The 15,209-nt window shown below is 52.4% G+C and overlaps 2 protein-coding genes and 1 long non-coding RNA gene across 8 annotated transcripts in view; 2 read left to right on the top strand and 1 right to left on the bottom strand.

Annotated features, from left to right (window-relative positions):
- The window catches only part of SCAMP2 (secretory carrier membrane protein 2), a 31,878-nt gene extending 27,518 nt beyond the window's left edge, over positions 1–4,360 (top strand). For both annotated transcript variants that reach the window (XM_079768142.1, XM_079768143.1), the window contains 2 exons: positions 3,567–3,684; positions 3,899–4,360. In XM_079768142.1, coding sequence (XP_079624268.1) covers positions 3,567–3,684; positions 3,899–4,033 — 253 coding nt within the window. In that variant the 3' untranslated portion in view covers positions 4,034–4,360. The remainder of the gene's footprint in view (positions 1–3,566; positions 3,685–3,898) is intronic.
- On the bottom strand, positions 4,282–4,500 carry LOC307097899. Of its 2 annotated transcripts, none has more exons than XR_013813389.1 (2): positions 4,360–4,500; positions 4,282–4,325 (listed from the first exon to the last, which is right to left on the bottom strand). It is a non-coding gene; the product is annotated as an uncharacterized lncRNA (long non-coding RNA). The 2 variants fall into 2 exon arrangements; XR_013813390.1 differs by having other exon boundaries at positions 4,356–4,494.
- Positions 4,501–7,844: 3,344 nt separating this feature from the next.
- On the top strand, positions 7,845–14,490 carry ULK3 (unc-51 like kinase 3). Of its 4 annotated transcripts, none has more exons than XR_013813380.1 (16): positions 7,845–7,997; positions 8,637–8,777; positions 8,860–8,980; positions 9,492–9,596; positions 10,295–10,438; positions 10,644–10,726; positions 11,115–11,270; positions 11,427–11,532; positions 11,725–11,765; positions 11,987–12,089; positions 12,200–12,264; positions 12,349–12,427; positions 12,501–12,558; positions 12,925–12,972; positions 13,204–13,270; positions 13,389–14,490. XR_013813380.1 is itself a non-coding variant. In XM_079767980.1 (16 exons), the coding sequence occupies exons 1-16, from the start codon at positions 7,896–7,898 to the stop codon at positions 13,403–13,405; spliced, it is 1,329 nt and encodes a 442-aa protein (XP_079624106.1). In that variant the 5' UTR covers positions 7,845–7,895; the 3' UTR covers positions 13,406–14,490. The 4 variants fall into 4 exon arrangements, 3 of the variants coding, with proteins under 3 accessions (XP_079624106.1, XP_079624105.1, XP_079624107.1); XM_079767980.1 differs by having other exon boundaries at positions 11,205–11,270; positions 12,501–12,541; XM_079767979.1 differs by having other exon boundaries at positions 12,501–12,541.
- Positions 14,491–15,209: the final 719 nt, after the last annotated feature.

Raw genomic sequence — 15,209 nt, 5'->3', positions numbered from 1 at the left:
TTGTTAGGTTTAATGTTGTTCCACATCTCCCTTAAGCTGTCCTCTTGTTCTTTTAATTGTTTTTTTCTTTTTGGTTCTCTGGTTGAGTGATTTTTTCAACCCTGTCTTCTAATTCACTGATTCAATCATCAGCTTTCCCTAATCTGCTGTGTATTCCTTCCAATGTGTTTTTTTTAAGTTTTATAAGATTTTTTTAGAAGTGAAAATTTTTTTTCAAGAAAAACTATTTTAAATATAAAAATTTTGAACATAAAAGCCAATGTGGGGAGAAATCAAGATGGCGGCATAGGTAAACACCTAAACTGCTGCCTCGCACAACAGTTTCTAAACTACAACTAAAAGACAAAACAAACATCATCGAGAACCACAGGAAGGCTGGCTGAGTGGAAATTCTACAACTAGAAGGAGAGAGAAAAGCACACTGAAACTCATAGGAGCTGCAGAAGGCAGAGGTACGGAGGTGCACACACGAAGAGGGCTGGCAACTGAGTACGCTGCTGGCTTTCTCAATCGAGAGGGAAACAAAAGCTCCCTACTGCTCTGAACTCCAGTTCCAGGCGAGACTCTGGGGACCCAGACTCATTCGGGGAGAAACTGGATTGTCGGGCAGCAGGCGAAACTCAAGGGCGGCTTTCTCTCAGAGGTGCTTGCAGTGATTACCGCGGGACACTGAGACCCAGGGGCCTCTTAGGGCAGGGCTGATGGGAAGCCATTGCTGTCTACTCCGCCCTGAGACTCCGCCCCATCCAAGCTGAACACAGAGGCTTTTGCAAGTCTTGTCTCATAAGGTGTCTCCAGCACAGAAGTTCTCCCAGCATAGACACAGCTGATCCTCACAGCCAATTGGCCTGGAGGTCAATTCCTCCCAGTGATACCAACAATAATCAAGGCTTAACTACAACAAGACTGTGCCCACAGCCCACAAAGGGGTGCACCAAGAGTGTCCACCTCAGGTAACTGGGGAGGCTGAGCCACTGGGCCCTATAGGACACATAGCACACAAAGCCACTCTACCAACTCAGGGAAGCAGCCAAAATGCGGAGACAAAGAAATAGGTCACAAATGAAAGAAATGGAGGAAAGCAAATGACTGGATATAGAGTTGAAAACCATGGTTATAAGGTTTTTTAAGAATTTTCTAGAAAAGGCCGATAAATTTAGCGAGACCCTTGAGGATATGAAAAAGGACCAACTAGAAATTAAGCATACACTGACTGAAATAAAAAATAATATTCAGAGATCCAACAGCAGACTAGAGGATTGCAAGAATCAAGTCAAAGATTTGAAATACAAAGAAGCAAAAAACACCCAACTGGAAAAGCAAAATGAAAAAAGAATCCAAAAATATGAAGATAGTGTAAGGAGCCTCTGGGACAACTTCAAGCGTACCAACATCCGAATAATGGGGGTGCCAGTAAAAGAGAAAGAGCAAGATACTGAAAACCTATTTGAAGAAATAATGACAGAAAACTTCCCCCACCTGGTGAAAGAAATAGACTTATAAGTCCAGGAAGCACAGAGAACCCCAAACAAAAGAAATCCAAAGAGGACCACACCAAGACACATCATAATTAAAATGCCAAGAGCAAAAGACAAAGAATATTAAAAGCAGCAAGAGAAAAACAGTTAGTTACCTACAAGGGAACACCCATACGATTGTCAGCCGATTTCTCAACAGAAACTATGCAGGCCAGATGGGAGTGGCAAAAAATATTCAAAGTGATGAATAGCAAGAATCTACAACCAAGATTACTCTACCCAGCAAAGCTATCATTCAGAATTGAAGGTGAATTAAAGAGCTTCACAGATAAGAAAAAGCTAAAAGAGTTCAGGACCGCCAAACCAGTATTATATGAAATGCTAAAAGGTATTCTTTAAGAAGAGGAAGAAGAAGAAAAAGGTAGAGATAAAAGTTATGAACAACAAATACATATCTATCAACAAATGAATCTAAAAATCAAGTGAATAAAAAATCTGATGAACAGAATAAACTGGTGAATATAATAGAATCAGGGGCATAGAAAGGGAGTGGACTGATAATTCTCAGGGGGGAAGGGGTATGTGCGGGGGTGCGGGAAGAGACTGGACAAAAATCATACACCTGTGGATAAGGACAGTGCGGGGGCAAGGGCAGAGGGTGGGGTAGGAACCAGGTGGAGGGGACCTATGGGGGGAAAAAGAGGAACAATTGTAATAATCTGAACAATAAAGATTTATTAAAAAAATAAAATAAAAACCAATGTGTTTTCTGTTTGTGCTATGTCATTCTTTATTTCTGTTTTTACAGTTACTATATCTTTTCTCATGTTGTTGATCATTTTTACCACCATTATTCTGAACTCTATGTCAAATAAATTTCTTATATCCATTTCATTTATCTCTTCTTGAGAATTCTCTTGTTCTTTCATTTGTGGGTTGTTTCTTTGTTTCCTCATTTTGACTGCTTGTTTGGGTTTGTGACTCTGTATTAGGTAGATCTGCTACACCTCTCAATCTCTAGTGCAGGACAGTGTCAAACGCTGTTTGTAACTAATTAGATCAGGCAAAGACTCAAAGCTTCCAGAGACCCCTCTGCCTACAGCCTGATAGGATTCTGTCTTGAATAGCCCTCAGGCAATTGTCCACAGGTGTAGTGAGTTTTTTCAATGGGGGGGGGCAATTGCTTCTGCCTAGAGGCTAATTGTTATTCTTAGTCTCTAAATGGGCCTCAGAAACACCCTGGGCAAGGTGTTTTCCAATACAGTGGTTCAGCTGTCTTCCCCCCAGGCAAAGCTGCCTGTATAGCAAAGATCTGTACCAGTTTTCTTAAAAAAAAAAAAAAAAAAAGATTTTGAGAGAGAGAAGAGGGAAACATCAATAGGAGGGAAACATTGATCAGCTCCCTCCTACACGCCTCCTTCCAGGTATGGAGCTTATAACCTGGGCATGTGCCCTGACTGTGAATCAAACCGGTAACCTTTTGGTGCATGGGGTCATGCTCAACCTACTTAGCCACACTGGCCAGGGCCCAGCATCATTTGCTGAAGAGACTATTCTTTCTTCATTGAGTGGTCTTGGCACCTTGTGAAAACCAGTAGATGGTAGATGTGTGGGTTTGTTTCTGGGCTCTTATTTCTGTTCCATCAACCTCTATATTGTATATGTCTGTCCATGCCAGTACCACACTGTTTTGATAACTGCAGCTTGGTAGTAAGTTTTTTTAACTCATGAAGTGTGAGGATATTTCCTTGTATAGATGAGAAAGCTGGAGCTCAGGAAGGAGACATGTTTGCAGGCAGAGGGGCCTGTCCCTGTGCCCCAGTGGGAAGAGCTGAGGTGATAGGATGAATGCAGTTCGTTGGCCAGTAGTTCTCTTTCCAGAGGGTGGTCCCTCAGGAATGATCAGCCATACTTTCCATATCCCCCCACACCCCCAAAACAGCAGGGAAAGTGCTGTTCCTGACTGAGGGCATCAGCCACATCCCTTCCAGACCTCACATGCCCCTCGTGGGCAGTGGAGAAAAGCCCCTCATGGGACTTCTGGGGCCCAGTTCTACTATACCCTCTCACCTCTTCTTCCTTTTGTAGTGGTTGGATTGCAGCCCTGTCTACGCTGAAGCAAGACTTGGCTGTGTCGATCATCATGATGGTGGTGGCTGGCTTCTTCACACTCTGTGCCGTGCTCTCACTCTTCCTTCTAAAGCGGGTGAGTGGTGGGTGCCGGACCAACAGCTAAACTGAGGGTGCAGGCACCTCTCTCCAGCCTTGCCATGGGAGTGTTCATCACTACAGTAGTTGGGACTCCTGAGTCCCCGAATGTCCAGTGCCTTTCTCCAAGGCTCTGGGTGGGAGGTCAGGCAGGCGTGGGTTTCTTGGGGGCCTACAGGACAGGCTTCTCTCACCACAGCCTTTTCCCCCAGGTGCACTCTCTGTACCGCCGGACTGGGGCCAGCTTCCAGCAGGCTCAAGAGGAATTTTCCCAGGGCATCTTCAGCAACAGGACCTTCCGCAGTGCTGCCTCATCTGCGGCCCGAGGAGCCTTCCAAGGGAATTAGTCCTGACTCTCCTCCCTGTGCCCCAGCCTTCTTTCCTGCCTGCCTTCTGAGCTGCACTTTCCGTGGGTGCCTTAAGCAGTGCTATGGCCAGCACAGACCTGGGAGGGTCTTGCTGTGGCTCTTCCTCCTTCCTCAGCAACCAGCTCTCCCTTCCACCCGAAGGAAGGGGCGGAGGGACAGGAACTTTTTTACACAAGAGAAAAGAAAAAACACACACAAAGTTTTCCTTCTCTGGTGGTTTGGTAGGATTCTTTTGTCTCTCTGAAGCAGTGGGACTGAAGTTCTCTTTTCCCTACACACACACACACACACACACACACACACACACACACACACACACACACATACACACACACACCACATGCACATATGTACACACTTGGGATCACTGGCCAACCTAGGCCCACCCCAGTGGGAGTTGCATTTCTGCCGGGGTCCTGGGCCTCCACTCATCCCCTAGAAACCTGGCCTGAATCTGGCTTCACAGCCACAGCCTGTGGCTTCCATAGTCCTGCCCTCCCCTCCCTTCCTGCTGGGCTGGGCTGACCTCCCAAGGGCTCACCTTTACTAGTAGATGAGCTATGGCCTGGGCTGGTGGATAGCTCTGTTCCCCCAGATCACTCTGGACAGGTCTCTGGGCTTCCAGAGCCTCTGGCTGATTTCTTAGCCTCTTCCCTGCCTCATGTTTCTCACAAACAGATTCATAGCCCTGTCGGCCCCCTGCACCTTCCAGCTGTGGGCAGCACCCTGTGCCATCTGGGCCCTCCCTGAGCCCTCCCCTCCTTATACTTACTGAATGTGCATTGGGGTTGGTTGGGATCTGGGGATGGGCAGGAACAGAGGACAACCCGAGTTGTCCTGCCCAGCCTTTAACAGTCTCCTAGGAGGAGTGTGTGTGACTGTCCTAGTGTGGGTTGTTTGTCCCTGTTTTGATTTCCTCTTCTCCTGGGGGACAGCTGTGCTCTGCCTTGGCCTCACATTCTAACCCTCTGTTCCCACATCAGCAATATCTAGCTTGTATGACTCTTAGGAAGGGCAGGTCAGATCAGTTCAGAACGGAATCCTTCAGGCTGGTCTGATGAGCCTGAGTTCCAGACTCATCCTCCAGGGTTCTCCCATACCCCGAGTAGGAGTAGAGTCTAGGTCACCTTCCACTGGTCCTAGGTATTCCCCAGGAGGTGTCTCACTGTGATGAGCACCTAAGAGTCTACCATTAACACCTGCACCCTACCCTGCAGAGGCTGTAGGGATGGATACACCTGGAGTTAGCTGTGGACTGAGGGAACTTCTCAAAAAGCAGGCCAATCCAGCGGCAGCCCTGTCTACAGCCCACTCCACTCCAGAGCCACTGAATGATGATTTAATGACAGTGACCAAGGTTTTGTAAATTCCTTTCTGGTATTTTTTTTCTCCATGTACAAATGTATATGTTGTTTCAGTTTTGTGCTTAAATAAAGACATTTTCAGACAACACTGGTTCTAATGTCTGCTGGACTTGGGCGGATGTGGGTGGCCCACAGGAGTAGGGGCCGAAGTGCTCTATAGGTGTGAGGGGTCAGTCAACATGCTGCCCCCCGCTCCCTGGCTGGTCTGTGACAGGCTAAGCCTCTCACCCCTGGGGAAAGTCCCTTCCTGAGATAACTATTGGCCTCTTCTATTATACGTTTTCTTTTTAATTAAAAAAAAAAAATTCTCGCCCTAACCAGTTTGGCTCAGTGGATAGAGCGTCCGCCTGCGGACTGAAGGGTCCCAGGTTCGATTACAGTCAAGGGCATGTACCTTGGTTGCAGGCACATCCCCAGTAGGTGTGCAGGAGGCAGCTGGTCAATGTTTCTCTCTCATCGATGTTTCTAACTATCCCTCTCCCTTCCTCTCTGTAAAAAAAAATCAATAAAATATATTTTAAAAATTCTCACAGATTTTATTGATTTGAGAAACAGATTTGTTGTTCCACTTATTTATGTATTCACTAGAGGCCCGTTGCATGAAATTTATGCACTGGGGGTGGAGGGGGATCTCTCAGCCCTGCCTGCACCCTCTTGCCATCTGGGAGCCCTCAGGGGATGTCTGACTGATGGCTTAGGTGGGGAGTGGGCCTAAGCTGACAGTTGGACATCCTTAGCACTGCTACTGAGCCCGGCTCCCTGTGGGAGCACACTGACCACCAGGGGGCAGCTCCTGCATTGACCATCTGCCCCCTGGTGGTCAGTGCATGTCAAAGCGACTGGTTGGTCCACTGTAGCGACATCCCCTGAGGGTTCCCAGATTGTGAGAGGGCACAAGCCAGGCTGAGGGATTCCAGCCATGTATGATCAGGACGGGAGGGATGCGGGAGGTTGGGAGGGCTCCAAGGTGTATCCGGCCTGTCTCACTCAGTCCTGATCAGCAGCAAGCTAACCTACTGGTCAGAGCATGTGCCCCCTGGTGGTCAATGCACATCATAGTGAGCAGTTGAGTGGCCTTAGCATATCATTAGCATATTATGCTTTGATTGGTTGAATGGCTGACCTGACGATGGGACACTTAGCATATTAGGCTTTTATTATATAGGATTGGTTGATGTATGTGCCCTGACTGGGGATGTCTGCAACCTTAGCACATGTCCCAGTAATTCCACTTTCAGAGCTGCTGGTCTTGGGAGGAGGGGCCTCTTTGAATCCCCTGCCCCCTCACCCTTCTTGATCCTCACGTGGGTGATCTCTAAGATCCTAACAAGCCCGGATGTGACTCCTGATGACCTCGTGTGCTGGTCTCTAGTTTAAGGTGACCAGATTTTAACATTGGTAAAGCAGGACACCATTGACGGGGGGGGGGGGGGGGTCTTGATTAAAAATTTGGTCTATATGGAGCAACAAAAATTTTCATAGAACGCAAAAATAGTATTGTAATATATTTTTTAAAATTTCAACATAAGTACAATTTACAAATATAATAAAAAATTATGTATAGCATTATTTTATTCTTTGGCATATTTCTCATTTGAGTGAATTTTTTTTAGTAGATTGCTGTCGTTGTTTAAAAGGTCATGAATTTGCCGTAACGTAAGTCATAAGTGTCACTTTCAAGGCCGGCGCTAGACTTTTTGCCGCCATTATAAAATATAAATAATACGAGTACTGTCTGCTAAATTCAAGAAAATTTATGTATTTATGAAATAAATAAATAAATTACTTACCTAAATTATCTGAATAGCTGATTTGTAATGACATCACTTGTTTAACTAGCTTACTAGCACGCAGTACGATGTGTATCGTCTGAGAGACAGTTACAAAATGTTTTCGTCGTTGCCAATCCCCAAAAATGCCATTGTTCATTAAGTCCAAACAATGGTGGTCGAATTCTAACAACTGATCAATAATGCGAACTTTGATAAGCAGTTCTCGATAATCAGTTCTCAACAATTATTTGTTATTATTAAAGTTTAACATTATAAAATTAACAAAAATAACATAAAACTCATATCCTGGCTAAATAGCCACATGGCCGCCGAAAACCGTTTAATTCCCTTCCCGTTCTCCCGCCGTTCCCTAGCTTGTCGTGCATTCTTTCCAAAAGTCGGGACTTCTTTAAAACGCCGCGGGACGTGGGACAAATTGTTAAAAAGCGGGCCGTCCGGTCACCTTACCCTAGTTCCTCCCTTGGGCCCGCTGGGGCCTCACATCCCCAGCGGGATCTTGCAGATCATGTGACTTCTGGGCTGACGGAGGCCGAGGAGGGGTGGGCAGCGCCTTTGGGCGGGGAGCCTGGCCCCGCCCCCGCGCTGCACTTCCGGCGGCGCGCGCTCTTCCGCTCTTCGCGCTGGACTGGCCGGAACCCGCAAGGGAAGCCGGAAGCGCCTGGTGGCTGGCGCGAGGTGGTCAGGATGGCGGGGTCCAGCTGGGGCCCCCCGCGGCTGGAGGGCTTCATCCTCACCGAGCGCCTGGGCAGTGGCACGTACGCCACGGTGTACAAGGCCTACGCCAAGGTGGGGAGGCGGGGCCGGGATCGGGCTTCGGAACTGCCGAGAGCCAGGCCTGTGCCCGCTAACCCCGAGCGAGCCCCGGCGGGTGGCAGGCTGGGAGACCAGGGAGGTTAGGGCCTGAGAGCAGTTGTCCCCATCTGGTGTTCCGTGGACGAGGTGGGAGCTGACGGACCCCCCTGGGTCTTTACAACAAACACGTACACACAAACACGTACACACACCTGTGTTCTGTTTGGAGATGCAGGTGGAGACCTGGATGGAGCCTCGTGTCAGTGGCTTAAGAATAGGCTCAAAACTGGTGGGCTGGGAGGAATCTTGGACAGGGTTCTGGAAGGCTGGACCCACTTAGGAAGCCATGTGGGCAGTTCTAGAACACGAAATGAATGACATGCCTTAGTGGGAGCACTCTAGAAGGGCTCCCGGGACTAAGGGAAGCGAGGGTTTAAGAACACCAGGCTGGGCGGGGAGGCCAGAATTCCGTAATCAGGGGTTCCCATTAGCCTGAGAAGGGGAGGGTTGGATGCTGGTGTGAGTGGGTAAGCCCAGTGAGGGGGAGGAGGGTAGAGGGAATCGGAGCCTTTCTGGCCAGGCATGGGCCCTGGCTCGCTCAAGGTAGAGCCCTCAAATGTCCTGCCTCCATAGAAGGACACTCGAGAGGTGGTAGCCATAAAATGTGTGGCGAAGAAGAGCCTGAACAAGGCATCGGTGGAGAACCTCCTGACAGAGATTGAAATCCTCAAGGGCATTCGACACCCCCACATCGTCCAGCTGAAAGACTTCCAGGTGCGGGCGTGGCTCGCCCACCTGCAAAGGAGACTGGAGAAGAGACACTCGCTTCAAGTTGCCTCTTTGTCTCTAACCACAGTGGGACAGTGACAACATCTACCTCATCATGGAGTTCTGCGCAGGAGGTGACCTGTCTCGCTTCATCCGTACCCGCCGGATTCTACCTGAGAAGGTGGCTCGTGTCTTCATGCAGCAGTTGGGTAAAAACCTCTGACCCCAGACTTCCCATGATCTCTGTCCTCCCTCTGCACTCTTAGCAGTTGCCTCCTTTCCCAGCTTGGATTTGTAGGCCCTGTCTTTGCCATGTGCCCATCCCTAGCTTAAGGCTGTTACTAGAGAAAGGTAGGAGCCTTAAGCTGTAAGAAGTCCAGATTTTCTACATGCGGAACATAATGGAAAGACCTTGTAGGACACATCAGGGCCCACTGGGGTGTATCTAAGTGCTTTACCAAAAGAAAGAGCAGAAGTCGAAAGGGCTGGGGCACCCAGGGAGGCTTCTAGGAGGAGGGAGACTTGCAGAGGAGCCCAGGGAGGAAAGATGGCCCTGGGGGTGGGAGTGGGGTGCTCTTGTGTAAAGCATTCAGAAGACCAGCCAGGCCAGAAATGGGGTCATGCAGGCTTGGAGAAGCAGATGTGCGTCAGGGAAGGCGAGAGGCAGCTGGGAGATGGGTCCCTCTGACCTGTTTTCTCTGCATGTGTCCCGTTCCCCAGCTAGTGCCCTGCAGTTTCTGCACGAACGAAACATATCTCACCTGGATCTGAAGCCACAGAACATTCTGCTGAGCTCCTTGGAGAAGCCCCACCTTAAACTGGCAGGTGTGAGTCTGGAACAGCAGGGGAAAGCTGGGCCTGGATCTCCACAACAATCTGTGAGCGGTTCTGGGTCCTTAGAACTGGATGGAGCTTCACGGTTTGGAGGGTGGGTGTGCACTCAGCAGCCCTGGTTCTTGTGGAGCCCTCTATTGAGTCACCAAACAGCAACAGGCTGGGAGATCCAGAAATGGGCCCCATCGCCAAAAGGTAGGGCCTTTCTCAGGCCATCCACACCCGACTCCAGCAGCGTAATGCTGGGCTCCGGGCCAGGACTTGGTAGGTCACCAGAATTGAAGCTCAAGCTGTAAACTCAACCTGCAGCAGTGTGGGAGGGTGTGAGGTGGGGGAGGGGTGGTTGTGGTCCATGATAGGATTTGGAAAAGAAATTGGCTTGAGGCTGCAGAGGGTATAATCTGAGCTTGGTGGGACAGTGAGGGAGGGTTCTAACTCCTAGTGGGCCATTATCTTCATAGCTGGTGTGAGCAGGGTGGGCTTCCTGGAAAAGTACCTGAGGGGGGCTGTGTGTGATGGGAGGATTTATGCCCCCCCGAAAGATGCAGGAGGGTGTTCGAGGTTAATAGTTAGCTAAGCCTGGGAAGTAGAATTGATCCTGGTGAAGCTGGAAGGTGGGGCGGAGTCCTGTGCTGGAGCTCGGGGTAAGGCTGGGATTTGAGCCCTGCCGCCTGGCCTCTTGCCTGCAGACTTCGGCTTCTCACAGCACATGTCCCCGTGGGATGAGAAGCACGTGCTCCGTGGCTCCCCTCTCTACATGGCCCCTGAGATGGTGTGTCAGCGGCAGTACGATGCCCGTGTGGACCTCTGGTCCGTGGGGGTCATTCTGTATGGTGAGAGCTCTGTCCCCTGCCCCACGCTGAGGCCTGCACTGTGTGTCCTCGGGCGTGCCTCCCTGGTCACTCCGAAGGGCTTTAATGAGAAGGCTGACTTGAATGGCCCTGAGCCCCTGCTCTGGGGGTTATCAGCCCTCCCAGGAGTGGGCCAGGCCAGGCTGCACCCTGTCCCTCCCAGCTTGCCCTCTGCCTCCCTCCACAGAAGCCCTCTTCGGGCAGCCCCCCTTTGCCTCCAGGTCGTTCACAGAGCTGGAAGAGAAGATCCGGAGTAATCGGGTCATCGAGGTGGGTCCTGCAGGGCCTCAGCATCCTGCTGTGGGACAGCGGGAGTCAGAGCCCTCAGGTTGGAGACCTCACTATCCCTGCACAGGCTGGCTGTGGGCTCTAGGGACCTTGTGGTGCTGGGCATGCTTGAAGCTCCATTCAGCTCTAGGGACCTAGATCAGCCCACAGATGGTTGTGTAGACCCAGGCCCAGGCTTCCCAAAAGCATAAGCCAGGCGGGGAGAACCCGAATTAGGATTCTTCGACAGCTCAGGGCTCCAGGGAGGGCGTGGGCAGGAGGCTCGGCTCTCAGATTCTTCACCTGTCAGACGGTTACCTCTGGGACATACCAGGACAGGGTGGGGGAGGTTCTGGAGCCCAGTGTGACCTGTCCCCCACCCTCCCCTCAGCTTCCCCTTCGGCCCCAGCTCTCCCCAGACTGCCAGGACCTGCTGCGGCAGCTCCTAGAGCGGGACCCTGGTCGTCGCATCTCCTTCCAGGATTTCTTTGCCCACCCCTGGGTGGACCTGGACCACATGCCCCGTGAGGAGAGCCTGGCACGAGCAGTGAGCAGGCTACGAGGGGTGGGCTGGGGTGAAGCAGGTTGGGGGTAAATAGGGGGCTTGCCCCTCAGGGGGATGAGGGTGGGCTCAGGGGGCCTGCTGTTCCCACTTTATGGTGAGCAGAGGGGTGGGCATGACCCTGATCTGCCCGTCCTCCAGACCATCCTGGTGGTGCAGGCTGTGCAGAAGGACCAGGAGGGGGACGCTGCAGCTGCCTTATCGCTCTACTGCAAGGCCCTGGACTTCTTCGTGCCTGCCCTGCGCTGTAAGTGCATGGAGCCCTGGGGGTGGCAGGGGTGGTCGGCCATAGCTGCTGTGGATGGATTCCAGAAGCGTGTCCCCATCCATAATTTTATGGGAGACAAGGCAGAGGATAAATCTAGAACTTAGTGCTTTGGAGGATTCTAGAGGGTTTGGTGTGGGACAAGGTCCTCATATAAACCACCACTGTTTGCAGACGAAGTGGATACACAGCGGAAGGAGGCAATTAAGGCAAAGGTGGGTGAGCAAGTCCCCTGCAGGAAACTGATGAGGGGTCCTGGGGCTGCCTGAGACTGGCTCTCTTAGAGCCGGGACTTCCTGTCCTGGGAAGGGGTCAGGCTGGCTCCTGACATTACAGCTTGGGACGTCACTGAGGGCCTAGAGGGAGAACTGGATGTGGATGCTGGCGAGGGAGGCCGGGTGGGACAGCCCCTCCGCAGCTCCTCATGCTCCTGCAGGTGCGACAGTACGTGTCCCGGGCTGAGGAGCTCAAGGCCATCGTGTCCTCCTCCAATCAGGCCCTGCTGAGGCAGGGGGCCTCGGCCGGAGTCCTGCTCAGAGGTAGGCCCCGCTCCTGACTGACCACCAGGCCCCAAGCGGCTTGGGGTCGGCTCCCTGAGATGAGAAAACAAGCTGCTCCCCTCACCCTGAGCCTTTGCCCTTCGTCCCAGAGATGGCTCGGGACAAGCCGCGCCTCCTGGCTGCTCTGGAAGTGGCTTCGGCTGCTGTGGCCAAGGTTTGTATCCAGTGGGAGGGGTCCGGGTGGGGCAGGGAGGGATCTAGATCATGACCTAAATGACTGGTGTCTCTGTGGCTGCAGGAGGAGGAAGCTGGCGGGGAGCAGGACGCCCTGGACCTGTACCAGCACAGCCTGGGGGAGCTGCTGCTGCTGCTGGCAGGTGAGGCCCGCACCACCCCACTCCCTGCCTCCCTGCGGCCCTGCCCTTAGCACTCGCCTCCCTCTTTCTGCAGGGGAGCCCCCAGGCCGGAGGCGGGAGCTGCTGCACACCGAGGTGCCCACCGTGGTTGGGTGGGTTGTGGGGGCTTCATCTTCCCCTTTGACCCTCCTTCCATCTGGGAGGACCTCCTTGGGTTCCCTTGGGGTGTTTTAAGTCTGGGGGTCAGACCTTACAGACCTGATAGGTTGTTGGCCCCATGCAGTTCCTAGGGGCTAGGAGCTCAGGTCAGGCCGTGGGACAGGCAGGATCCGGGGACCCAGCAACAGAAAATGGGCTGGGCCACTTTAGTCAGGAAGGCTTTCTGGAGGAGGGAGCAGACAGAGGACTCAGAATGCAGTTGTTCTGGGCAGAGGGTTCTAGAGCAGCAGGAGTGAGGAGGGTCTCGCTCTGAGGGCCCCACCCCCACCCCCATGGGCACGTATGTCTTCCCATGGCAGGTACAGAATCTCATGGCTCGAGCTGAATACCTGAAAGAGCAAATCAAGGTGAGCACATGAGGGGGTCCCACTGGGGCAAGGCTATGTGGTTTCTGCTCCTCTGCTTGTAGCTGTCTGTCCCGCCCTTTCCCCTGTGTGTGTCTCCCTTTCTGGGTTCCATCTGCAGGCCTCTCCACTCCGTCTCTGTCTTTCACTCCCAGTTGCTCAGGGACTGTTGATGCGGCTCCTTTGCCTGCCCCAGGCTTCCTGTCACCTTGGTGCTGCTTTTTTGTCCCACAGATGAGGGAGTCTCACTGGGAAGCTGAGACCCTGGACAAGGAGGGGCTGTCGGAGTCTGTTCGGAGCTGTGAGTCCTGCCAGGGTCCCGCCTTCTGCCCAAGGAGGAGTGAAGGCCAAGGGCAGCCCTGGATTCTTCCTCTTTTGCCAGAGACCTGACACTGACCCCTCTCCCTTACCCTCCGCAGCTTGCACCCTGCAGTGACCGCAGAAAGATGACTGGACAGACCATGGGCCACCTGAAGTTGGGGGACACACCAGGCTGATGCCCAGAATTCTGTGGCCCTCTGCACCATGGCCGAGTAGCCTTCCTGGATGGGCAACTCTGCGACCACCTTCAGGATGCTCTCCGCCCCACAAAGGCTCTGATGGCGCAGCCCTTGTATGGGCTGGGAGCACTGGGTCTGGCCCCAGGGGAGGGAGCAGGCCTCTGAGAGAAGAGTGTCTCCTGTGCCGTTGGTTAACAGGTGACTGCTGGACCCTGAGACTGTCAGTTTAGGGCATCAAGGCTCTGTTTTGCTCTCAGAAGCAAAACCTGCTCAGATGTAGCCTGTGCCCATCCCTTTCCTTCCTGGGAGCCCTTATTTCAACTCACCTCTATCCTCGCAGGGCACCAGGGCGCTCAGGGACCCCTCAGGGACCACCCGCCCATGGTCTGCACTCGGCCCCGCAGAACACCAGTCATCTTGGAAGCTGATGTCTGTCTACCCTCAGTATTTTAAGTTAATCCTGCAAGCCGTGAAAAGAATCTATGTCGTAGGGTGGGGCAAAGTGAAGAAACTCATGCCTGTCCCTGCCCTGCCCCAGAGGGATGAGGGAAGGGTCCCTAACCCTCACTCCTCCAGCCTTCATCTCTAGGGAACACCTTATTTCCTGCAGAGCTGGTCCTGGCCTGGAACAAGGAGGCATGGCGCCTGCCCTCTCCTCAGGTTCTGGAGACTCACTAGCCCAGGAGACATTTCAGGGCTGATGTGGCTGCCACCCCAGCATGTGCCCTGGGCAAGCACCTTTCCTCTCTGGGCCTGGGTCTTCCCAGCTCCATTGGTGTTGCTATTACCTCCGATCCCCCGCCCCCATGTGGGCTTTTAGGAGTACCAAGAGACTTTCATCTGGAGAACAGTGTGTATACCTGGAGTTGTTTGGGGATTTGTTTTTAAAACTCTGGCTGTGGGTGATTTCTAACCTTTTCACCCTTCAGTGCCTCCTGGGGCAAGGGTCGTCTTTTCTGCCCTATCAGAGGCCAGTATGAAGTGTATCATTTATTGTTTCCCTATTAAATTATTTTCTGAACTTGTGATTCTTTTCTTGCCCTGAAGAAGAGAAGGAGTAAGTCAAGGCGGGCAGCCCCTTTTCCTTGTCTAGTGCTATAGGGACCCCAGGAATAACAGGGTGACCTGAGGGAGGGCTGGGGAAGGCCACAGGGTGGGGGGGGGGGGGGTGAGAGCCACACCTGCCTCCTGCTCTCAGGCCCCAGGAGAGTCAGGCTGACCAGCTGCTGTTCCTGCCCACCACCTAAGGGACTGGTGGGAAGGGGACAGGCACAGGCCTAGGTGCCAGGCATGCCCCTCCTCTGCACTGGAGAAGGGTGCACTCCATGGGAGGAGCACAGTCCCGTAAACCCTCTGTGCTCTGCGCTGCACACGCCCTGCCCCACACAGGATCCCTGGCCTCCCAACCCTCTTTCCCTTGGGCCAGAGAATGAGCAGGGTTGGGGCATAGGGCATTCTCTAGGGTATCTTATACTCAGCCCTCCAGGAACCCCAAAAGCTGGGGTAATTCCCAGCAGTCCCTACCCCACCCGTAAGGTCTTGGTCTTTTTATTTTTTATTGATTTCAGAGAGGAAGGGTGAGGGAGAGAGAGAAACATCAATGATGAGAGATAATCATTGACCGGCTGCCTCCTTCATGCCCCCTACCGTGGATCGAACCTGCAACCCAGGCATGTGCCCTTGACCGGAATCGAACCTGGGACCTTTCAGTCTGCAGTCTGATGCTCTATCCATTGAGCC

This window comes from Cnephaeus nilssonii (genome assembly GCF_951640355.1).
Source record: "Cnephaeus nilssonii genome assembly, chromosome: 4".
NCBI lineage: Eukaryota > Metazoa > Chordata > Mammalia > Chiroptera > Vespertilionidae > Cnephaeus > Cnephaeus nilssonii.
This window is presented reverse-complemented; position numbering and strand designations above follow the sequence as displayed.

Excerpts from the sequence above, each read along its gene's own strand:
- ULK3 (XM_079767979.1), top strand. The coding sequence starts at position 7,896 with ATGGCGGGGTCCAGCTGGGGCCCCCCGCGGCTGGAGGGCTTCATCCTC. Across the intron at positions 10,727-11,114 it reads GGAGTAATCGGGTCATCGAG|CTTCCCCTTCGGCCCCAGCT; the intron begins GTGGGTCCTGCA and ends CCCTCCCCTCAG. Across the intron at positions 12,265-12,348 it reads CTTCGGCTGCTGTGGCCAAG|GAGGAGGAAGCTGGCGGGGA; the intron begins GTTTGTATCCAG and ends CTGTGGCTGCAG.